This window comes from Zootoca vivipara, chromosome 2, assembly GCF_963506605.1.
Source record: "Zootoca vivipara chromosome 2, rZooViv1.1, whole genome shotgun sequence".
Taxonomy (NCBI): domain Eukaryota; kingdom Metazoa; phylum Chordata; class Lepidosauria; order Squamata; family Lacertidae; genus Zootoca; species Zootoca vivipara.
In genome coordinates, this window is record NC_083277.1 from 89,924,288 (window position 1) to 89,949,269 (window position 24,982).

A 24,982-nucleotide genomic window follows, 5' to 3' on the forward strand; every position below is an offset into this window, starting at 1 on the left:
AGACCACTTAAAGAACTTTGAATTTTAGTAGTGTATATGTTTAAAAAGTGAACAACCTCTTTTAACTTGCCTCCAGTGCTTGTTCCGTGTGTGTGTGTGTGTGTGTGTGTGTGCGCGCGCGCGCGCGCGCGCGCAAATAAAGCTCTGGTGTAGGGCCCAGCTTGCAACTGTTGCTAGTCCTCTGGCTTGACAACCCATAGGCTAATAATGGAGCTCTGTAACCATTCTATGACAATTGCCCACTTCTGTGTTAGCTTCCAACTTATTTAATTTTTAAAAAGCCCTGCCATGACAAACAAGAATGGCAGACTCCATGGGAATCTTTGCCCCTAGGTAAAATCATAGCATCATTAAAGTCAGCTTCAAAACCCATCCTGCAGCAGGAGAAAGGGGAGAGTTGTGCGCAATGGGGAAGACGGGAGACACACAAAAAAGGTGAATAAATCAAGCTTTCAAAGGAGAGGTTTACGGGTACTCGTGGGATTCAAGGCAAGCATTTTTAATGGTGTCTGCTGGGGATTATTTTCTTTGCTGGATTAGTAGGAAACAAACACATCATTGTTGCATGATTAAAGTGATTTCCTCAGTAATCTCCTTCTTAGCACATTAACCCACTGGAAAAGGCGGGGGGTGTTAGTTGTGCCACATGCCAAGAAGGGGTGTTGAAGTGGGAAGTGCAGACAAGTGCCCCCACAATGGATGTGCGCTGCCATAGGAACACACTTCTTCCCTGCAGTGTGCTGCTACTGCTGCTGACTTAGGCACTGCTTGCAGTTCTCTGACTGTTAGCTTTCCCGCTAATGATGTATGGTGTGCTCAGCTCACCAAGTGCTTTGCAGACATTAACTCTTCCTTTCCCGAAGAGTCATGTGAGGCCAGCATTGAAGAGTTCTCCTCTCTCCCCACACCCTCCCTAACTCCTTCCCTAAACTGCCTAAGAGAACTGAATGCGCAAATCCCAATGAATCAATTTCACCAGTTTTTAACGACCGTGGTAGGAAGAAAGATGAGGAGAGGTACAGCTCACTTCTTGTAGTGCAGGAGAGGGCCAGCAGTGGAACGATGCCATCGGTGTTTATCTTATGATGTATGGGGGGGAAATAAATGGCTGGGAGGACTTTTAGAGAAAGCTACTAGAGAGAATGTAACCAAGACAGGGACATGGGCAGAAAGCTAACCCTTCCAGCCCTGCATGTGACAAATACGGTATCTGAGGGTGCTTGCTTTCTACAGCAGGAATGGTCAGATGCTTGTGCCTTTGGAAAACACAACAAATACACAACAAATGTTGCCTGAAAAGAGGAAACACACCACCAAGAAAGGAAGACAAAAGGGATAGAGGTTTGCGTTACATTGGCATATGCTAATTTTATATGCCTTTGTGAAAATTTAGAAATAATTGCTATAATTTAAAGGGAAACACCATACATCTCGCCATAATCGGGGAGACTGTGACCAGGTGACCTATGTGCTGCCAACAGTATTAACTGTTGATGGGCAATTTCAAGGCCCCTGTTCCCCCTTCTTTAAACGGGACTTGAAGTGGGGAAAACATCTGCTGGAGTTTGCTTTCCCCGCCTTCCTCCCATTCCTTTTTCCTCATGTTCCATGTCTTCTTAGAATGTGAGCCTGTGGGAAGGGACTTTCTACTGCTTTTTTTCTTGGTTAAATGCTGGGGCACAAACACCACATAGGCGCTGACTCTTAGGGGCCAAGGCAATTTCACCACCACCACCCCATGTAATTTTTGAGGGGGCCAAGTCCCCTCCATTTTCTGAGGGCGTTTGGCTCCACCCCCTGACTCCTCACAACGTCATGTATGTGATGTCTGGATGTTGCGAGACATCATGTCGGGCCCCCTCAATGAGCCAGAGAAGCTGGCGTCTCTGAAACACCAGAAACGAATAACTATAAAGCCTCACTTTGACAGCTTTTCAAGCAGAGGACTGGGCCATGTAAATTTTGAAACAAGATCAGCTAACCTGTTTAGATGAGGTGAGGGGCAATGGAGAGGGGCAGGGGATATTCAACCCTTTTCTGTCCATGTTATGCTTCCTAGCTTCCTGTTAGGATCAGAGCAGAACCAGACAATGCCTCTTCCTCTGTGAAGGAACCTTTCGCCGGATGTAGCATATATAGGTATCAAGGGCAATCAATCAGAGACTGACAAACCTTCTGAGGATGCATACGTACTATACCTTTAAAGCACATTTGAAGCACATGTAGCCCCCCTCAAAGAACTCTGGGCGCTGTACATTAAGTCATAGAGTTTTTGGGAACCATAACTCTGTGAGGGCTTAACTACAATGACAAGATTGTTTATGTTTGGTGAGAGACACTTTTGTCATAGACATCTTGCAGTTGGGGAGAGGAGATGGGGGGAGAAGGGAGAGAGGGATGGTGGGTATTGTTCTTTAATTCTACAGTGGTACCTCTACTTACGAATAACTCTACTTATGAATGTTTCTACTTACGAATGGAGCTCCGTCCGCCATCTTGGATGCGGATTAGATAGGATTTTTTCGACTTACGAATTTTTAGATAGAGTTGCTTCGACTTACGATTTTTTTCACCCAATGCATTCCTATGGGATTCGACTTATACATTTTTTCGACTTATGAATGTGCGTTCAGAATGTGCGTTCAGAACGCATTAAATTCGTAAGTAGAGGTACCACTGTATTGCCTATTGTAATTGAAAGTGGAAACAATAATGTACCCTTCTCTGCTTATCTGTTTGCTTTACAACACAAAAAACATTAATAAAAACTAATTTGTTTTTTTAAAAATTGTGACAAGAATTCTTTGAAGGGAAAGAATGTGTTTCAAGTGTGTTTTAAAGTGTGTACAAAGCTCTCATTCTAGAAGGAGCCCTACTCACAGAAATGACAGATTTGAGGGACTGAATTTCAACTCCAGTCCTGCCCAACTTTTTCCAGAGTGGAGCCAGATGGCTTTGTCCACTCCAGTTCTCAATTTCAGACACATCAGAATAAAGGATGTTAGAAGCAGGCTGAGGATGAGAGGAAAAGATTCCGAGGGCATGTGCAAATTGCCCTGGATCCATTGGGCTGCCTCTGATCCCTATGGTACAGACACATGTCATGTTTCACAGCCATACAGCTGATTGAGAACAGCAGTCGATGAGCTCAGCATGTGCAATCTACACAGCTGGCTTCCTGTGATGTCCCAAGGATAAAGGTATCTATCTTTAGTCCCAATTCACATCCTGAACATTTGTTTTGAAAGAAATGTCATCATGCTTTTCAGGCCAATTTGACAAATACCGCGGATCACTAAGCAGTCAGTGGTGTCTCCACTTAATACTGAATACTGCATAGTATTCTTTACTAGGGATAGCAGACCACACATTAAGAGGCTTATTTATAGGCCCACATACCAATTTCCTCTGCAAAAAAAAGACAGCATCGCAAACAAAGGCTAACAGGGAGCATGACTGAAAGGTTTGGTTTACACTTATATGTACCCCAGGGGTTACGGCAGAGTTATTGGTACTATTAAAATTACAATAGACCGCTGAGGAAGAGTGAAACAGTCAAATGCATATGGTTATCAGTTATACATGAATCCGTGTTATGAAGGAAGTTACTCATACTGATTACCCTAGGAAGGCCACCAGTGGTTGTTTGTTTTATATGCTGGTGTGTGTGTGTGTGTGTGTGTGTGTGTGTGTGTGTGTGTGTGTGTGTGTGTGTATGGAGAGAGAGAGAGAGAGAGAGAGAGAGAGAGAGAGAGAGAGAGAGAGAGAGAGAGAGAGAATTGCATTTTTAATCCATAGTTCATTCATTGCCCTCCCCTCTCCCAGTTTCCCTTCCTCCAATCTTATTCCTCTCCCCCCCCCCCAGCTACAGCATTTTCATCTCTGACATTCAGTGAGTTAGCACGTTATATGGTGCTCATGATTGCATGCTCAGATAAGGAGATAAGGGTTGGGATAAATGAGTGTCTGCTCTTGTCACAGTTTAAGATCTATTAAGTTAGGGAAGTTTCCATCGCTGCAACATGCCTCCCAGTTGTGGGTATTACTCAGGGAAGAGTTCCCAAAACACACTCCTGAATCCCTGGGAAGCTTGACTTTTTATGTAGTTCACAGAGTAGCAGTTTCCCATGGGCTGCTACCGTAGTTACAGGTGGTCTTGCATCCCATTTTCTGTGCCTGGAACGGCCCAGACTTTCCAGTGTTGACCGATTATTTATTTTGCTGCCAGATGGCTCAATGGAACCATCCTTGTCCTCTCGATAATCCCCCACCTGGCAGGTATGTAGCCGATTATAGTGCAGATTTATTTTTGAGTGGCTTATAGGTTGTTGCTTTTAATCTGTGTAGTTATACGATGTATTTTATGGATTAAGTGTTTGCATAACTTCAAGTTCTGCATTTGTTCACATTTTGTTCATCCCAACTTGTTGTTTTGTACTTTCCAGTTGGGCTTGATTTCGTTTTAGCTTCTTTCATTGACATGTAATTGGATTGTGCAAAGTGCCACAGCCTGCTGGTTGGACAGTAGGGCTGCCGTAATAAAGGACGCTGGCATGACTAAAAACACCAGGAGAAACATTAGCATGCATTGGCATAACTCAGGATCCTCTAGCAGGTATCTACACCCACTACTCCATTTGCACTCCACACACCTTTGCCTTCACTCCTTGTAGTCAGAGGCTTGAATCCAACTGATACAAACTTTTGGATTTTCTCTACCAGTACTCTTCTCTAGATCAATTCCCTGCCCCTTTGTTCTAGAATAAACCCCTTCAGAACCTGTAAGAATTTGCATTTCCAGTCCTTGGGCTTCTTCTAGTCCTTGTGGGTCTTCTCATTGACGAGACCAGACATAGGCAAACTCGGCCCTCCAAATCTTTTGGGACTACAACTCCCATCACTCCTAGCTAACAGGGCCAGTGGTCAGGGATGATGGGAGTTGCAGTCCCAAAACATCTGAAGGGCCGAGTTTGCCTATGCCTGGACTAGACTGTTCCACTCCAGATTGCCCCATCCCTACATCAGTTTCACTCCTCTTCTTATCACCTCCTTCCCAGTGTCCCACACCTCATTTCCACTTTTGCGATTATGCCATATGCTTAGTTAGGGACCTAAAGGAACATGCAGCCTCTGCTTGGGGAAACCTTGTACTGCTCTGCTACCCCCCCCCCCGCTTCCCACAACTGACCACCCAACTAATTCCACAAGCATCTCCCACCAAAGAAAATTTCTCCTCTCCCTCCCTCTTTTCTCATACACTATCCACACTCTATTTTTCTTTTCCAGCTCTTACTCTACTTCTATATTTCTATTGCCCTCATTCTGCCAAGAGCCAGGCTGCTCCCAGCCAACCCTCCAGCTCCAAGCATGTCTGCTTGACTTCTATTGCCCTTTCCTTCACTGGATTTGGTATTAGATTCCTGCTATCTCTGCTGTCCTAGCTATCCTGTCCTTTCATTTAACCCGCACATTGCTAGTCCAATTGAATGTAATGGCCTGCATAGCGATCAATATTTCTCTCCCTTGTAATAAATCAAATATTCCTTGAATCCAAGCCCTGGTTTGTTGCCAGATTGCTAATTCCCCCTGGACTAAGTGAAACAAACTGTAACTTGTACACGTGTATGTGCGCATGTGCATACAATGGCACCCAGTAACATTTCGATAAAAATATATAAGCAGATACTACACTCTCATATCATCCTTTCTGGTGAGCCTGCTGGTTTTCTTACATTTTCCGTTTAGGAGGCTGTTGCGAAGAATCTGATCCACCTTCATTGCAATGTCCGAGACGTTCTGAGCAATCGCCTGGATTCTCTCCATCAAGCCAACTGCTGGATGGTACCTGAAGAGTAAGTGAAAAAGAGATATAAACTTTGGTTCATTCTTGTCAGGCATCCAGACTTGTCAGAAAGAGGGAAGAGGTCCCTCTGTCCCAAAACAACAGTGCTTTGAAATTGCAGAGCCAATTGCCAAAGACAGACATTCTGGCAGCCAGAGGGGATGTCATGGGAGAGAAGGATGGACAAAAACTCCCACAGCACTTCCTCAAAACATCTGCAACAAGAGCCTTAAACTGAGGGAACAGCAGAACTGAGCCAAAGGCAAAGACTGAAACACACACACACACACACACACACACACACACACACACACACACACACCTTGCCCCCTTTCTGGAATCTGATCTGATCTTCCATAGGGGCTGTTGTGTGATGCGTTATCATCTTGGAAGCTCCCTTGAGGGGGCTCTACTGGAGGACCCTTATACACCCAGTAGATTGCTGTGGTCTGTGGGAATGTTTCTCCTGCAAGCACCAAAGATCTCAGAAGCCTGCTGCACAGTTACTTAGAGCAGAACCTTCAGTGTGGCTGCCCCTGATCTATGGAATAGGATTCCTGTCAAACTATGACAGGCATCCATTATCTGCCCTTTCCAGAAACATGTGGAAACATTTTTGTTCCTACAGGCTTTCCCAGTGGGTCTTTTCCATAAGTGTCCACTTGGTAGGGTATTAGTCTGGTTTTAAATACAGTTGTTGTTTGGGTGTTTTTAACAGTTTTCAATTACAGTGGTACCTCGCAAGACGAATGCCCTGCAAGACGAATTTTTCGCAAGATGAATGTGTCTTGCGATCTGATGGTGACTCGCAAGATGAATTCGTCTTGTGAAAAATTCGTCTTGTGAATCGCGGTTTCCCATAGGAATGCATTGAAATTTAATTAATGCATTCCTATGGGCAAAAAAAAAAAGAAATTTCAATACATTCCTATGGGAAACTGCAATTCGCAAGACGAATTTTTCGCTAAACGAATTGACTCGCAGAACGAATTAAATACGTCTTGCGAGGCACTACTGTATATTACAAATAAATCAGTTTGAGATTGTTTAGAACAGTGTTTCTCAACCAGTGTGCCTCCAGATGTTTTGGGACTACAACTCCCATCATCCCTAGCTAGCAAGACCAGTGGTCAGGAATTATGGGAGTTGTAGTCCCAAAACATCTGGAGGCACACTGGTTGAGAAACACTGGTTTAGAAGGCAATTAATAAATCAGTAATGATGATGATGATGATGATATTTAAATAACTAAAAACCCTGTTTGCCTCTGTAATGTATGAAATGGCCCCACTTGCCGCCACCCCCCACCCCCCAAGAAAGGCTAAGGAGAGTTGACTCTCTGAAATTGAAGCTTTTCCTTACAGTGTAGGTTCAGCAGGTCACGTATATAAACTCATCTGTAAAAGACAACTAGTGTAGGCATGTCTTCTGTCTGGGAACTGAAGCTCTTGCATTATCGTTTTTGTAATTTAAAAAAACCCACTAACCTTACTTTAACTTCCAAGGACATTACTTTGCCAAGAGATTCTTAGTCATTTTAGGAATATAAACTAAGGAGTGAAATTACACCTGTCAAGTTTTTAAACTGCAAAAAAAAAAAAAAACCCAACACCAATCCACAACCATTTGTGGCAGTATCAAAAGTTATCTGCATGAAGAAAGCTTGGACAGATCCACTACTGGTGTAATCAATTGGCAAAGATCCATTGCTATAAAGAAGGGGCCAGCTTACGTTCCACTAGCTCATTCTACTGCAGGAATATGGAAACATTTTTCAGGCTGTGGGTCACATTGCTATCTGGGCAACCTTCCAGGGGCCACACATGCCAGTGGTGGGCAAGGCCAAAGGCAAAAAGTGGGTAGAGCAATTGATGCTAATGTTACCTTTGTACAGTAGGCTAGTTCCAACAGCCAGGCAAGCCTGAAGCATTATCTGAGTTCAAGGACATATTCCAGCCAGGCAAAAGCACCCAGGGAGGGGGCAAAGAATCAAGGATGTGGCCTCAGGAGAGGGTGTGGAGCTGGGTAGGGGGTATAGGATGAGGAGAGTTCCAACAATCAGACAGAGAGGCCCAGAAAGCTGCAATTGACCCCTGTGGCCTGAGGTTCCCAATCCCTGTTCTTGTACAATGATGACATTCAGATTCTTACACATCCCAGGGAGGGAAGCAGTCACACCTGTATCTCATTGGAAACCTGAGCAAACAGCCTGTCCTTGATTCATTCCAAAGGTTATTGAGAGTTTGGAGTCTTGCTTAAGGCAAAATGTTGAAAAATGAATAAAAGGACTACCAAATCTCCTTCATTCCACCTGAAAATAAATCCAGATTTAAAAAAGAAAAGCATCAAAGAGCAGAGTGGGAGATGGAAAGGAGAAACCTCATTTCTAGAGCTTGTATTATATCCAAGATGTCCTTTAGTAGGTTTAGATATCTTGGTTGGTTTTGTACAGCACACAATTGGCCTCTTCAGGGGCTTACAAGCACAACCGGTTGAGAGTGGGTCACAATAAGCACTATCTTATGGTTTCGCTGGGTCTTGCATTAATTTGTGCTCAGTTCACCTCCTTCTGCTGTCCCTTGCATTACTCGGTCTCTTGGCTTCACTTACAAAAAGAGAAGTATTTTTTTTGCCTCTGATAAAGTGGCTTTGGCTGACAAAACTCATGCCGCAACATATTTGTTGGCCTTTTCAGGTGGCACAGGCCTTTTTAGTGTTTAAACAGCACAAAATAATACTTTGAGAACTTAACAACATCTATCATTCTCAGCGGGCGAATAGGGGGTGGATGCTTCCTTCATAATTAAAGAGCAGTCAGGTGACATTTCTGCTCTGCATTTCAGTGTTGCCAGAGTAGATCTAATCTTTGAATAAATATCACACCGTTCTTGGCAAATGTAATGACTGAGCAATCTCCACAAAGAAGATGTTCTAACTGTCAAGGAACCAACCTTTCTTTTTTTTTACTCATGTAATCTCAGATAACAACAGCTAGCTGCTGCTCTATGATGGCCGCAACTCAGGGAAGGAGAAGAATAATTAAGATAATTGTTAATTTGTATAATTAAGGCTTCAGCTCTAGGAGTCCCACTAGACTCAAGTGGACTTAGTTCTGAGTAGATGCACATAGGGCTGCACTGCCAGTCATTCTGAAATGATGGGATGGAGCCTATTCAGAAATGCATATGTGAGCTGTAGGGTTTTCTTAAAAAGTTCAATAAAGCGTTTAACAGCTCCATTCTTTACCAGCCCAGAAATAGGACTCACGTTTTCTACCCTTTGGAGAAATGTGAATTTCAAAGAATGGCTGTGTTTTGGTTCTGGTACCGTTCCAGAAAGCGCGAATTAGGTAGGTTTGCTTTTAAGTGCAATCTGAATCAAATTTCTTCCCAAACTCAGTTCTGCCTGCAGCTTTCCTTCTAGAAAGACTTTTCTGCCTGTCCATCGCCCTAATTCACCAAAGCATTTCAATATGTTGCTTTTGCGACCTGCATGCTATGCCGTTCCTTTGGCTTAAAGAATGGGCTGAATGAGTCAAACATTAAATGCATGAGCCTTTTTGCATTAGAAATGCTTAGGCTACCAGGAAGAATGCCAGCAAGGATGGCCAGACTGTAAACTTTAGGGTCCCTGTACCATTAACAATTGTGCAGATGAGGGAACTTTAAGATGTAAAGCTTGCGCTGTGGGGACCCAAAAAGCACCACCTGCACCTGCACAACTCCCAAAGGTAAATTGGCTCGAATGCTGAAAGGTTGGCCATCCCCTTTCTGTAGAGCACCTCATTAAAATCAAAGAGTCTTATGCTTGTGGACAGAATGGGGTCCTGCATAAATCACATAACACACCAGGGAAAGGTTAGTGCAGTGGTGTGGGTGGAGGTGGTTGGGCCTGAAGTTATGCTCAGAGTAAGTCTAAGGAGCCAGTGTGGTCCGGTGTCTGAAATGCCAGCCTTGCACTATGGAAATAAGGATTTTAAAGAAACCACAACAACTCAACTATTGTTTCCCTGGGCAAATAGCTACCTCTCAGTTTTTCACTCCTCCATTTTTGGAAGCAGGGCCAGTAATTGGCTACTTCAGAGAGCGGCTTTGACGGGGAAAGTGCTGAGCAATTGCAAAGCACTTTGTGGATTGTGTTGTGTGCTAAATTATTAGTAATAATGGAGTCCATCTTATACCCAGGAGCAGAAGCTGCAGGCTACTCTTCTCCTTTCTCCAGTCCTGCATTACTGAAGACAGAGCAGGGGGTCCATTTTGTTCTCAGGAACAAAGAGGACAAAGACAACTGAATGGCTTGCACTTATTATCTGTAAAATCTAAAGGGTTGGGGCGGGGCAATAATGCAATTCAAAACTTTGTTACTCTGCAGCCCTTGCCCTTCAACTAATATGTTCATCGCAGCTGTCCTGAGTGCAGAAGGAGCTGAGTTGCATTCAGAAATTGCTCGAGCCATCTCCCATGTGGCAGGTGATTTTTTTTTTTTTTAGAAAGCATATTTGTGATTACAAACGTGTGATCCAAGTATGTGTTCAGGTTGCTTATGAGAGCTCAATGAAAATAATAGGAAATTTTCACTTTGCTTTTGCCTTTTCCGATGCAGTGTCAAATGCTGACTTTTGCCAGGCCAGGGTGACCACGGATGCATCACCCAAAAGGTGCATCTGGTGTGTGTGTGTGTGTGTGTGTGTGTGTGTGTGTGTAAGTTCTATATTTTAAATAATAATTCATTACATCTCACAATGAGGAAGACTGTGAGCAATGAGGAAGACCGGCTCAGTTTGCTGTTGATAGGCAATTTCTGGGGCCCTGCATTCTCTTATTAGGGGCCCCTCTCCTAAAACTAGACATGAAAAAGAGACCTGTTCTCTGACAGTTCTTCAAACAAACAACAGTCCTCTGCATTGCCACCCCTCCTATTGTTCTGGCCTGTTTCTCTTCACATTTGATACGTAGGTATAAGGATTGTATTCAGCCATCTCTAAGGTTCCAGCAACAAAAGGATTTTTGCTGTGCAAACGAACCTTCTACCCCTCTCCCCCCCCACATGCCTCCTAAATCTGATCTGGGGGTCCCAAGATGGAGTAGGGGGTGGAGATTCCTGTTGTGCTAGTGGGAATCCTTGTGCTTGCTTCTGTTAGTGCTACAATTTAGTTGAGTAGCTTATTACATCTTACAGCAATTGAAATATACAAAAATTAAAGATACAACAGCAATTTCCATGTCATGATACACTAAAACCATTCCACCTCCCCAAGAATGGCCATACCACCGCTCCAAGATAATCAAGAATAACCAATTAGCATGATGGTGGTATCAACCAATCCTTTCCCATCAAATGTGTTAAGAGGAAGGCCTTAACCTGGACCTTGCTATGTAGAGCTTTCTCCATAGGTGGTGGTGCCACAACTGAATTGGCCCTCTTCCCGTAAACCTGCTCACAAGTGTCTCCTAGAGAAGGGTCTTGGAGGATGGACTGAGATGTTGATTTTAGGGCTGCCTTGGAGAGATACTCCATCAAATAGAACAGTTGGGCCAGCTGCAACTCCCTTAAGCATACCTTCAGTAACAAATCTGGGCCTGCTGTAGTGTAAGGTGCAAAACACTCTTAGTGAGAAGGAGAATGTTGCTGTAAAGCACTCAGAGGAATGGCTTGAAGTTGAATCTGGAAGGCCAAAGGCTCCTATACCTGGCACAAGGGATGCAGTGAGCTGTAGTAGGTAAAACGCTGGGACTGAACTTGATCTACATTTGTTTAGCAAGGGGAAGACCTTAGACCAGATGCATGGCAGCCTTCCCTAAAGTGATCGCCTCCAGATGTTCTTGGCTACAGTTCCCACCATTCCTGATCCATGGCCACACTGGCTGGGGCTGGCAAGAATTGTAGTCCAATTTAGGGTACCAGGCTGGGGGAGCCTGATACATAAGAAACAGGTCAACGGGGCAATTAGAATGAAATCAAGGTTGTGTTGTTGAGAGCACAAACTTTCTATGAAAATGTATTACTTTTGCTACTCCTATTGATGTATCTGAAGGTGAATATTGCAGCAGATCCTGCCTCCCGCAGCATCATGATTGTAAGCCTTTTCTCTTTCTGGATTGTTAAAATACAGGAAAATGTCATCACAAATGAGCAAAACTTTAGGAGGGCTGTCCTGGGTTAACTCAGCAGGAAAATGTGTCCTGATTTCAGGTCCCTTCTATTTAAGCGTTATGTTTGTTCTTGAACAGATCACTGAACCTGAAGGCTGGAATTTAAAGTACCTCAATTCTCAAGGCTAAAAAAAAAACCTGCCTCTGGTTTTATGAACCTTCCTGGCTCCAGCTCTTGATTTAAAGGCCACACTCTGGCAGCAACCAATCCACACACACACACCCCTTTCAAGATGGTTTATGACAACATTGGCTCCTCGTGCTACCGGGGGGGGGGGGGGGCGGACTACATATCCTGAACTTTAAAAAAAGACACCAATCTATTTAAAATCATGGGGAAAGACTCCACTGGGATATTAGAGCTGTACCAAGGGAAGATTATGAAAGGTGTAAATTATATCTGGCAAGCAATTAACGATGTGGTTATTTGCCCATTTGCCTGGGTGTTAGCCCCATCAAACCCAAAGGGATTTAAAGCTTAGATATGTAGTGGGTTTTTGCTCTAAATTATTAGTATTATTAACATCCTGTCAGTACATCAGTTAAGAAACAAATTCAAATAACATGGGATGCTGCATAACATGGCCCAAGAAAGGGGTTTACACATGAGAAACAACAACCCCAAGCTCTTTAGTGTGAAAACCCTGCTCATTTTAAAGCTGCATATCCGACCCCCGAGCCGTCTGAAAGCAATCCTGTATAGTGAAGTGTTTTTTAAAAATGTTTAATGTTTTATTATGTTTTTATATGTTGGAAACTGCCCAGTGTGGCTGGGGCAACCCAGTATGATGTGTGGGGTATAAATAGTAAAATTTTCATTATGGAATGGGACGTCCCTATTTTCATCGGATAAATGTTGGAGGGTATGCATGCATACTTGAGAGTAAGGCATCAACTGTATCTCCCCCTGCCTGCCATGTTGAAGGTGTGTGCAATGGCACACTTCTCTGTCACCTTTTGCAAGAGGAGTGTGGCCGGTTGTTGTTGCTGCTGTTGTTTTTATACAGGTGGGTAATAAACAACCACTAGCAGTAATCAGTGGAAAGCCCCCCAAACAGAATGTTGCAGGGTGCTGACAGCTTTTGATCCAGGTGTGTGTGCAGGGGGAGTGATTCCACAGCAGGAATATAGTGGAAACCACCCAAATAAACCCGCCGCCCCCCACCTTCTGGCCAGGTTGAGCTGACAGGGCCCTGAATGTGACAGTGAGTCTGCCATTCTGCATCTCTCCTCAGCCCCTTGTTAGGATTATTCTGTACACTCCACAAAACCCACTCCCCACATGCCTATTTGAAACATGTTCCTTTTCTTCCATAGGCACAGTGCTAAGTGTTTGGCTTTGAGGGATTTGGACAGCTATAGGAAAAGAGCCCAGTCAAACATCTGCAAGAATAAGCTGCTGTGTAGAGCAGCTGGCCACTAGAAGCCCCACACCTCTTGCAGTGGGGCCACCAGAAGCCTCCAATCTTATTGCAGTTCAGTCTCCTATTTGTTTTGTTTTTCTATTCCATTCTTGGAGGGATAATCTCTTGAAAATTATGAGGATGTCGTATTCCGCTGGAAGCCACTTGAACAAGCTAGTTAAGTGGAGATGAACTTTCCTATTAGTATTCTGATGATCAGTGCTAATTCAGATGAAATCAGAATTGGCTTCTGGGGGGGGGACTTTTTAGCTGGAAAATGGGCTATACTTCTAATGAGGCCTAATGGTCAAGATTCCCAGCTGGTACAAAATTGCCACAGCTCAAATAAAAGGCTGTATTTTACTACAGATGGCAATTGGGTCTATTGCTCACAGAGAGTTTTTACCAGTTCCATTAACTGTCAGCTGCTCTTTTATCAAAAAGTATTAACTTAGAAATGAATGTTTGGCTATCACACTCTCGAATGCTCCTTTCATTTCTTCCAAATGAGGACATTGTGTCACATTAGCTGTTCCGCAAGGATTTCTGTGAAATGTGCTATGGATGTTTATGTGGAAACAGACTTCAGACTTTGAGCCCAAGGAGGCTCGTGGAATATTACACTCCAGTAAGCTATATCGGAGTAAGATAATGGCACAGATAGTCTCTGTCATGCCTCTTTGCATTTTGTCACATAACTATCGAAAAGCGATATTTTAAGACAAATGACTGAACACAATATAGTGCGAGTTTCAATTTCAGAACCTATTCACCCCTTTCAAATTGTTTAATGGGGGGCATATGGGGGGCAGATAAGGGGGCCAAGTAGGCAGGGGACATACATGCTTGTTGGAATTTAACCTGAGGGCCAAGCTACATGTCATGTTAAGCACATTTTAAAATGAGCACACTTCAGGGAAAATTTCTGTTCAGGTGGTAGTGGTGGGAAAGACTTAAATACTGTCCCAGCCAGCCATTTCCCCTTCAAAACAAAACTGGTCAGCTAAACGAGGATGGGGAAACCTGATGGCATGGACCAGTTGGACATAGAGGAATGGTGGGAAGAATCAGCTGGGAAACCCTCAAGGGAAGAAAACTCAGAGCCAGGAGATTGGTGGTGGGATAATGAAGAGTGGTCAGAGATAGAACAGGGAGACAACCTTGATTTTCTGATATGATTTTCACTCCATACATCTCATTTAGAAATTAAGTCACACACTTAATGCAAGAGTATGACCACGACAAAGAGATCCCTCCCATAGGTCTCTCAGCAGACTTTTGAATATTAAGAGTGGTTGCTTTTAAGCCCCTCTCTACAGATCTGTAGAGAGCTGATTGGCCAGAGAACCAGAGTTTGACAGAAATGTCTCTACAAACCTATTTCAGTTCGTGGAAGTGTAAAATGTGTGAGGGACAGGAAAGAGTATGTGGCTTTGAGGGTGGGGCAGGAGTGTAGGAAGATAGGGGCAGTGGGGGTGGGGCGCCCCGGGCAGCATGATCCCAGGGGCGCCATTGCGGCTGCCCCCAAAACGCACACCCGCCCCTGCGCGCAGCGCGCCCTGCCCCCCAGAACGTGCAGTACGTCCCTGGGGGCAGTGCGCCTGCTCTCCACCCCCGGTGGCAGAGCATGAAGCTCTGCCCCTGGGGTGGGTTTTTTTTGGGGGGGGGGTTAAAATTGCCTGGTTTTCCCAGTAGTGATGTATGGAAGTGAGAGCTGGACCATAAGGAAGGCTGATCGCCGAAGAATTGATGCTTTTGAATTATGGTGCTGGAGGAGACTCTTGAGAGTCCCATGGACTGCAAGAAGATCAAACCTATCCATTCTGAAGGAAATCAGCCCTGAGTGCTCACTGGAAGGACAGATCGTGAAGCTGAGGCTACAATACTTTGGCCACCTCATGAGAAGAGAAGACTCCCTGGAAAAGACCCTGATGTTGGGAAAGATTGAGGGCACTAGGAGAAGGGGACAACAGAGGATGAGATGGTTGGACAGTGTTCTCGAAGCTACGAACATGAGTTTGACCAAACTGTGGGAGGCAGTGGAAGACAGGAGTGCCTGGCGTGCTCTGGTCCATGGGGTCACGAAGAGTCGGACACGACTAAACGACTAAACAACAACAACAACAAAAATTGCCTAAGATTCTTATTGGGAGGGCTGTGTCCCAGTAGCCCTAGTAGAAAAGCAGCCTTGTTGTGCTGTTGGTGGAGGAACACTTTAGGCACTATGTATAAAATCATAGAGCTGGAAAGGATGCCATGGATCATCTAGTCCCAACATGGGGCTCAGACCCACGACCCTGGGATTGTTGCTCATTGTTCTCCTTTTGCTTTTATGGCATTTTTCTATTTTGCATCTTTGTAAGTTGCTTTGAAACTCTTTTATTGAAAAAAGAATAAATTATTATTAATAATGTAAGTGTGTGTGTGAGAGAGAGAGGGGGGGAGGGAGGGAGGGAGGGAGGGAGGGAGGGAGGGAGATAACTATACAGTCCCTGAATGTAGGTTGTACTGAGTTTTTCTAATACAGTGGTACCTCGGGTTGCGGTCCTGATCCGTTCTGGGGTGCTATTTGTACAAGGTACAAATCCTTGTGTTTCCAGAAGATAAGCAATTCAGCGTCAAAACAAAAGCAATACAGTTTGTGCTCCCCCTCTTCATTGACAAATACACATGAATCAGCGATACTTTGATGAAAACCTAGAGAAATCAACATCTCTGTTAGAGAGATGTTGATTTATCTAGGTTTCCATCCAAAACTATTGGTTTTCATCCAAAAAGTCCGCAACCCGAGCAGTGCTTCTGTGCATGGGCGAAAGCGTGAGAGCACTTCTGCGCATGCGTGAAGCATGCAGAACACTTCTGCACATGTGTGAAGTGCACAGAACACTTCTGCGCATGCGTGCGGGGCAAAACCCAGAAGTAAACACTTCCAGGTCCACCATGTTCGTAACCTGGAAAAACGCAACCCGCAGCGGATGCAACATGAGGTATGACTGTAATCAAATGATACCACGGTATTAAGTAGAGATCACAGGAATCCTGCCATTGGTGCGTTCCCAGTCTGCTAGCACATTTTTCTGGTGCCTCAGTAGGCTACCAGTAGTGAAGTAATAAATGCTGTTTGTTTATATATAAGCTTGTTTTGTGGCAATGGTATAAATTCCACCCAAACGTTCTGGGAGCTTGCCAGCTATTGAAATTAAAGTAAATTACTGTAGGTTCTCACAAATAATTTTTTCCCTGGGACCTTAAAAACATTTACTAACAAAAAATATAGTACTTTTATTCCTGAGCATCAATATTGATTTTCCCTTTATTATTTTTAGATTTATATTTCTGTGTCTTGATTAAGATTCAGCTCACACTGCAGTTTATAATAGACTGACTACAGTATTTATCTTCCTTCAAAAACTCCCTGTAAGATATATCTTTCCCCAAGGCAGCTCATTTTCAGTATGAGGTGACTGGGAGTTGACTCTTTTTTTATATATCTTTTTTTTTAAAAAAAAGTGCACACATTAATTTAATTCCCCATTCCCCCCTGCTTTGTCTCTTGTCTCCAATTTTGCCACTCCGGCTTAGTTATAGCATGTTTATCACTTTACCGGATGCTGTATCTTTATTGCCTCTTACAAAATGGGCATTACTAAAAGATGAATCTCTTTCTGCTTTGTGCATTGTCTCCGCAGCAGAAACTCTAAATACATCCTCAGTGTAATCTGGTATTCTTAGCAGCTCGCTGTCAAAAGCAGTGACTTCAGTGTATGACAAATACAAATGGTAGAAAATGGGTATTTTTAAAAGACAGAATGTGAGGGATGTGTTGGAATTGAACTATTATAAAGTATCATTCATTCGTGGGTCTCAAATGTCTCTTTATATAAGGTGCATCAATTGCCTTCATAACAAGGCAATGAAGAGTGGTGTCAAAGTAGCATTTGATGTTGCTTCTAGTTCAGCTCTTTTTAGGTGACATGAGAGCCAATAGGCATTTATCTGGTGGAAACTCTGCTCTGGCTCCTGAATCTGAGCAACTTGTTCCTTGAGTTAATTTCAGTGTCCATACTTGCCTGCCTGCCTGCCCACCTGTTGCTTGTTTTTTTTTTCCTCCAGACTAGACAAAGTCATTCCTACTATTATTCCCTGTAGGAAGCTTTCTGGGTGGAAAGTAGTCTTCTCACAATTAATTGCAGCGCATAACATGCTGGACAGAAGTCCACACACTTCACACGTACCATTAATATTTCTTAACCTTTCTTGCAAGGGTGGGGCCTATATTTGAAAGTTAGAACTGAATTTGAGACACTCTTGGCATGGCTGTAGGACCTGATGGGGCCCCCTCCCATGACGTATAATTCAAAAAATGAACTCCTATTCTCATGGAGGAAGCCTAAAAGGCCATTCACTGTTAACAACTCATTCTCAAATTCCCCCCTTAATAATCAAATCCCCCCCCTGTGGGACGTGTGCCCCATGTTGGGAACCATGGGTCTAGACCAGGCATCCCCAAACTCAGCCCTCCAGATGTTTGGGGACTACAATTCCCATCATCCCTGACCACTGGTCCTGTAAGCTAGGGATGGTGGGAGTTGTAGTCCTGAAACATCTGGAGGGCCGAGTTTGGGGATGCCTGGTTAGACCATCAGGGATGGAGAACCTCTGACCTTTCAGATGTTCTTGGACCAAAAACTCCCATCATCTATGACCATTGACCATTCTCCAGTGAAAACTGGAGTCTATCACCAGCTGGAGGACCACAGCTTCACCATTACTGGTTAGGCACTCCTTCCCAAATAGAGATGTGAAGGTCGGGGGGGGGACCAGAAAATGTGGAGTGGGGACATTCCCCATCCCATTCTTCTGCAACCCCCATCCTCATCTTTCTGGTTTTATCCCAGGCCTTCTCATCTCTATTCCCAAATGCCAGGAATTCTGTAATATTATCTTTGTAAAAGCTGCTCCAACGCAGAAAAAAAACATGAATAAGCTTAACTCTCCTATTTCGCATAAGAGGCACATTTAAAAAGAAGCCCCCTTCCATTTATTTTACATCCAGAATAACCAGCCATAGGAAAAAGTAGCCCAAGTCTGGCAACTTGTCCCTCCCTCCCATCTCTCCCAACAGCATATTTTGCTCTCAGTGTTTCTGGATGTGCAGGAAACTCCCTGTGCCATGGCTTTCATCTGTAAATGGTCTGAGATAGTATGACAACTCTTGGCTCCAAATGTCCGCAGTCAACAGTTTGCCACCAAATGTTAATGCAGAGAGAAGCTTCCCGTGATAAATGGACTCTCCAGTGCATCGGAATTTAGTGCCAGAAAAGAACAAAGGGGGGGGGGGAATGCTGAGGAATTAGCTCTCAGGAAAAAGGAAGGAAGGAAGGAAGGAAGGAAGGAAGGAAGGAAGGAAGGAAGGAAGGAAGGAAGGAAGGAGAGAGAAGGTGAGTTTTAGTGGGAAATTAAGGAACCATCCTAAGAATGAAAAAATGACAAGCCCGCAATAATTTTCAAGATGAAGCCCCAAATTATTTTTAAAATTAAACATTAATAGTGCATCTTGTAAACACTGTTGTGGATCAATAAACTGAGGTTTGGCCTTACCCAGAGGTTTCTCAGGGAGGAACTCAATGTACTGTTAAGGAGATCTTTCAGTTAGCACAAGCATTTCAGCTTGTCAGATGGAACAATTTCCCCTGTCCTCCACCTGGGTTCCCCCAATGCATGCAGAGCCATTGGGGGGGGGCATGATGGAGGAGGAGGAGGAGGAGGAGGAGGAGGAGGAGGAGGAGGAGGAGGAGGAGGAGGAGGCGACACAAACAATCCCTGTTGTGCTAGTGAAAAAATCCTTATGTGGGCTTCCACTAGCAGAACTCATTAATTGAATCTGGCCACTGAAAAGTTGCACCTTTCTCAGGCCTACTGCTTCATATTTTTATGCTTTGTGAGGGTTTAGGAGAGTTTGGGAGGGTAGGCTGTATGCCTGAGCCCCCTTCTGATTCCTGGATCCAGTACGGATTCAATTTCTGGGATAGCCAGGCTAGCTTTGGATGAGGTAATGGCCCTTTAAATATGGGACACTAAGGTAACAAAGTGGCTCTGTGCCAGAGGGCAACAACTCACTGAGAGTTAGAAAGACAAAGGGAAGAGTTGAGTTATGTGAGCTAGAAGTTGGAAGAAGTAGGCTGGGAAGCCAGGGAGGCAGAACCATGCCCAATTCCTGTTTGAATCCAAGGCTGTGACTATGGGAGAAACAAGACACCCTCTTGGGGTGTAGATATTGTGAACTGTCCCTCCTAGGCTCAGGCATAGCTGCCAAGTTTTCGCTTTTCTCGCGAGGAAGCCTATTCAGCATAAGGGAAAATCCCTGTAAAAAAGGGATAACTTGGCAGCTATGGAGCGGCTCAGATTGTATATATATGTGTGTGTAAATACACCATATATCCATAGCTGCCAAGTCTCCCGTTTTCCCCAGGAAATCCCCGTTTTTCCAGCTGTTCCTAGCTGGAAAAATGGATTTTTTTGTTTTTCCCCGGTTTATTCTGGCGCGGCGGCCATTTTGGAACTGGGCGGAGCATGCTCAGAAGCGACTTTTGATGCTGCTTTGCCCAGTTCCAAAATGGCTGCAGTGCGACTTCTGGTGCGGCGGCCATTTTGGAACTGGGCAAAGCAGCATCAAAGTCACTTCTGAGCATGCTCTGCCCAGTTCAAAAATGGCGGCAGTGCTACTTCCGGTCTGCTATTTCCGGCCCGGTCCCTTATTTCTCTGACAGCAACTTGGCAGGTATGCATATATCATAAAGACACCACAACCTCTGCTGTCCCTCGTTCTGAAGGAAATTGAACCCTGGGTAAGCATCTGGAACCCCCGGAATCTCACCCCGCTCAGAGATTGAGGCGGCATGCTGCAATATGTAAAGCGGAAATAGAAGCAATATCTCTGCCAGGGATGTTTGGAGAATGAAGATTTTTTTATATGTGAGGATTTATGCATATACTTTTGCATCGTGTGTATGATTGATGAATAATGTTCAGATATTGTGAAGTATAACCTACTTTGGGACTTAATATAGGCTGGGAATCAATAATGTCAGAGCAGTTCCATGGAAGCAGAAAATCTCTATGTGGTTCCGGTCCACCCATCAATTAAACTATATAGTACTTGACTTAAAACTCTTGAATGCAGTTCACTTTAACTTTTAACACTACAAAGGGAAGATCCACACTTAAACATCTCATTCATGGAGACTCATTGGCTCCTGAGATGTGTACTCATGGAAGAATGGCACTTCATATGCCGCAGCAAAAATCACATACTCATTCCTCTGTCATACTGATATTAATTGCTGTGTGGGGGAAATAAAATATGAAGCAGTCATGATCCTAATATAAGGTGTGTGGTTTATGTGACCAACATTTCAAAAAATTAAAAACAGACAACAGACATGGGAGAACCGGGTGTGGATAAGCCCTAAGTGACTATAATGTGTATCAAAGCATCATCATCACCATCATCTCTGATAACCACTTAGAATAGCCAAATTTGGTTATCAGTTTGGGAATCAAATAAGACTGGACTCAGAGAACTTCTCAGGTACAGAGAAGTATATTACTTTGTCATTTTAAAAAACATAACAAAACAACAGCAACAGACTAATAGAGACCTGTGCTCAGAGCTTTCAAGGAGCTGCAGAACCTTGAAAGAGGCCAGAGACAACAAAAGCTTCTCTCCCATTGCAAATTACACCATTGGGGGCCCCATTCTGCATTGGAACTATAGTGGGGGCTAAGAAGTAAATCCCCCTTCCTTCATATGTCATGGTTGATCCCCCTGCCCTGAAATGCCTGCATACGTTTTACGAAAAAAAACCCACACAATTACTAATTCTTCCATGAACGTGGCAAGCACAGGATCGCCACTTTCCCTTTTATATGCAGCTCTTTTCCTGTGTCTGACCTGCAGAAATTAAACAAGTGAACTAAGCATTATTCTTCGCTTTATCTGCATGCCAAGAAAAACTTCCCTTGCAATTTTATGCAGGTTAGGCAGCTGTTAAACGCACAGGACCAAGGAGACAATGTGGCGGCTCTAGCCACGCACCAACAGATGCATCTATTTGGGAATCTTTGTCAGGGCCAAACTCTAGCACTGTCGGCATCTTCTGAATACAGGTAGGTAGCTGTGTTGGTCTGGCGTAGTCGAAACAAAATAATAAAAAAATCCTTCCAGTAGCACCTTAGAGACCAACTAAGTTTGTCATTGGTATGAGCTTTCATGTGCATGAACACTTCTTCAGATACTTCAGCTTCTGAAGTCATTGTAGTCCGCTGCCAACTACCCCTGACACCCTGTCGCGATTTCAGCATGGATAATGAATGAACGGGGACATGCTGCCTCTACTCTAGCTCCCTCTCCTCATTTTGCTGCAACAGCAGCCATTCTTCACCATTCACTGACCCAGAAGCTCCTGCTGTGCCCTGTTGCTGCCGCTGCCTGGGGATTGCTGTCATGTTTCTACCCAGGAAGAAGTAGCTGCATCTGAGCAAAGTGATGGATTGCCCACGCACTCTACGGAACACCTAGAGGTTCCATTCTCATTCTTCTTCATGAAGGGGTGTTGAAAACGAGCTGTTCTAATTTGATTTGGGATCTGCGTTTAAGTAGCAGAGACTCTTCAAAAAAACAATTTGGATAAAAGTGGTGCTGCAGATGGTGTGTTCCAGGAGCCCCGAACAAGAAAACAACATGCCAGTACTTTTAATTAGAAACCTCAAATGAGGTTTGTCTTGGAATTAACACCTTTTTATTGCATCTGCTTGCACCTAAACATCTGAAGAATTAAAAAGTGCTTGCCAGTCTCAGTTCTCCTGGTGAAAGAGAAGTTAAATCACAGCAAGGATGGTGTATGTCCTATTTATGTCCCACATACCCCCCCCAAAAAATAACTATATACCAGGGGTGAGGGTAAGCTCAGATCACCCAGCCTGCCAAGAAAACAGCAACATTCTCCTACACACCCAAAGAGCAAACGAGCAAAGCCTAGGAAAGAGCTGAACACTCCTCCATCTAGTCCTGAAGTGGAGATCAGTTCCAAGCCACTGCAACTCCAAGTCACTAGGATGCCTTGACCAGAAACTCAAAGCAGGAACTAGGTTCAGGAGTATGAATTCAATTCAGGATAGTAGCTTAGCCAGGGGCGTAGCAAGCCGCCGCGACACCCGCCATGCACCTGGGGGGGGTGCGGCGTCGCTACGTAACGATGCATGCGTGTTACATAATGATGCAAGCATCGTTACGTGGCGGGGTATCGCCGCCCCCACGCCCCCCACACCTCCAAAGCCGCACGCCTCCAGCTACAAATTCCAGGTAGAAAGCCCGCTCAGCATGGCAAGGGGGGGTGCCACTTGGCGCCCCCACCCCCGCGACTCCCAAGCCGAGCCTCCAGCCTCCCAGTAAAAAGTCTGCTCGCCTCCAGCTACAAACTCTAGGTAAAAAGCGCCGAGCAGACTTTTTACCGGGAGGCTGGAGGCTCGGCTTGGGAGTCGCGGGGGGTGGGGCTGCCAAGTGGCACACACCCCCAGAGTGGAACCCGGGGTGGACCGCCCCCATCACCCCCCCCATTGCAATACCCCTGAGCTTAGCACCACTTGGCAATTATTGTCCCTGGAAACCTGGCACTCTGTGCAACGGCAGAGCTCTGGTTCTGGGTATCAGAAGGCTGGGTTCAGGACCCCTCTCTCCCTGGTCATGAACCAGTTGTCTACAGGAGTTTGATACTTTGCCCCACTCTCTTTTACATGGGTTAATGCACATTGGGACTTCTTCTAGGTTTTTCTTGGTATTTGCCACCAGCCACTTATGGTATATCCTACTCCAAAGTCAGAGAGTCCCTCCTAATGGCTTAAGAGGGTAGACTGTGGGTGGGTTCTCTTCCTTTCGGAATGAAGTCATTCCAACTTCCCAGTCCCCACTTCTACTCTGGCCAGCAACGTTTATAGAGCGCAGGTGGGGGATGTGGTGCCATCCAGTGACGATTGGACTGCAGCTCCCATCGTTCCTGACCATCAGCCATCCTCACTACAGCTTTTTATAGAACATGTAGGCACTCAGGGCTGCTCTTGCTTTTTAATTGCATCATACCAGACTAGACTGTTTGCCAATAAAGTACCTTAAACACAGAAAGGGGGATGCATTGGCAGAACAAGCAATTTAGACCAAAGGAACTACAAGAGAATTTGACTATTCTACTTTGGCTCAAGCATTACATTAATTTGCAGAGCTGGTCCTAAGACTTAATTACTGGGCTAAAAAGACAGGGTGCTTATCTCTTGACATTAAAGGCCATTGACAGCATTTCCTTAGGATGGGCAGTGTCTGACACAAAGCCCTATCATGGGGAGACTGCCTTCTCTCTCTCTCTCTCTCTCTCTCTCTCTCTCTCTCTCTCTCTCTCTATCTATCTATCTCTATCTATCTCTATCTATCTATCTATCTATCTATCTATCTATCTATAGGAAGGCTATAGGAAGGCACAAGGGCTTAGCTATTTGCCAATTTGGGATCAACACTGCCAAGAATGGACATTAATTACCAATGGCAGATGAGAGAGGAGAACACCCTTCAATTATATAAAAGGATGTCATATAGAAGAGGGTGAAAGGTTGTTTTCTGCTGCTCCAGAGAAGCGGACATGGAGCAATGGATTCAAGCTACAAGAAAGAAGATTCCACCTAAACATTAGGAAGAACTTCCTGACAGTAAGAGCTGTCTGACAGTGGAATTTGCTGCCAAGGAGTGTGGTGGAGTCTCCTTCTTTGGAGGTCTTTAAGCGGAGGCTTGACAGCCATCTGTCAGGAATGCTTTGATGGTGTTTCCTGCTTGGCAGGGGCTTGGACTGGATGGCCCTTGTGGTCTCTTCCAACTCTATGATTCTATGAGAACTATCTGTCCGAACAGAAATTCCTTTAGCTATCACCACTTAACTGAGTGTTCTTCAGGTGAGCAGAAAAGATGCATCCTGTGTTGGAGGCACTTCCTTAGAGCACTCCTGGCCTAGAATTAATCAGCCTGCTTTCTTTTGGCTTATAAGTAGCTAGTGTATCTGCATGTATCCCAAGCGGTATTAGAAACCCTAAGCAGCCATTTTGTCTAGGCAGCACAGACATGGCCTTTCTCTCCTGCAGCAGGGTTCAATTAAGCTAAGGGAGCACTGTGGTAGCAGCTGCAGTGGTTTCTGCTCTGGTGACAAGACATTACTACTTGTTATTACATCGTGACGGGCATAATAGGCCACAAATCCAACTGTCAAATTCAGTCAAGAAGCTCTCTGCCAACTTTGCATTTCAGATTTTAGGATGCAGTTCTCAAACAAAACCAATGTGTTTAAAAAAAGGTGTTTATCAGGGGAAAGTGTGCGTATAACTGCATATATTGGTGAAGATAATATACAAAAATATTAGGGTAGGTTCAGTGCTTTTCTTCTAGAAAAATAGGTGCTGGCACTCACCATGAAGTTGTTACAGTAGGTGCCACACTTTTAAGCAACAACAAAAAGAGGTGCCAGGACTGTGTACCCTTCCCCCCCCTG

The 24,982-nt window shown here is 44.5% G+C and overlaps 1 protein-coding gene across 2 annotated transcripts in view; it reads right to left on the reverse strand.

The window, feature by feature from the left end:
- The window catches only part of MGAT5B (alpha-1,6-mannosylglycoprotein 6-beta-N-acetylglucosaminyltransferase B), a 170,181-nt gene that overhangs the window by 70,247 nt on the left and 74,952 nt on the right, over window positions 1-24,982 (reverse strand). For both annotated transcript variants that reach the window (XM_035107960.2, XM_035107959.2), the window contains exon 4: window positions 5,733-5,845. In XM_035107960.2, coding sequence (XP_034963851.2) covers window positions 5,733-5,845 — 113 coding nt within the window. The remainder of the gene's footprint in view (window positions 1-5,732; window positions 5,846-24,982) is intronic.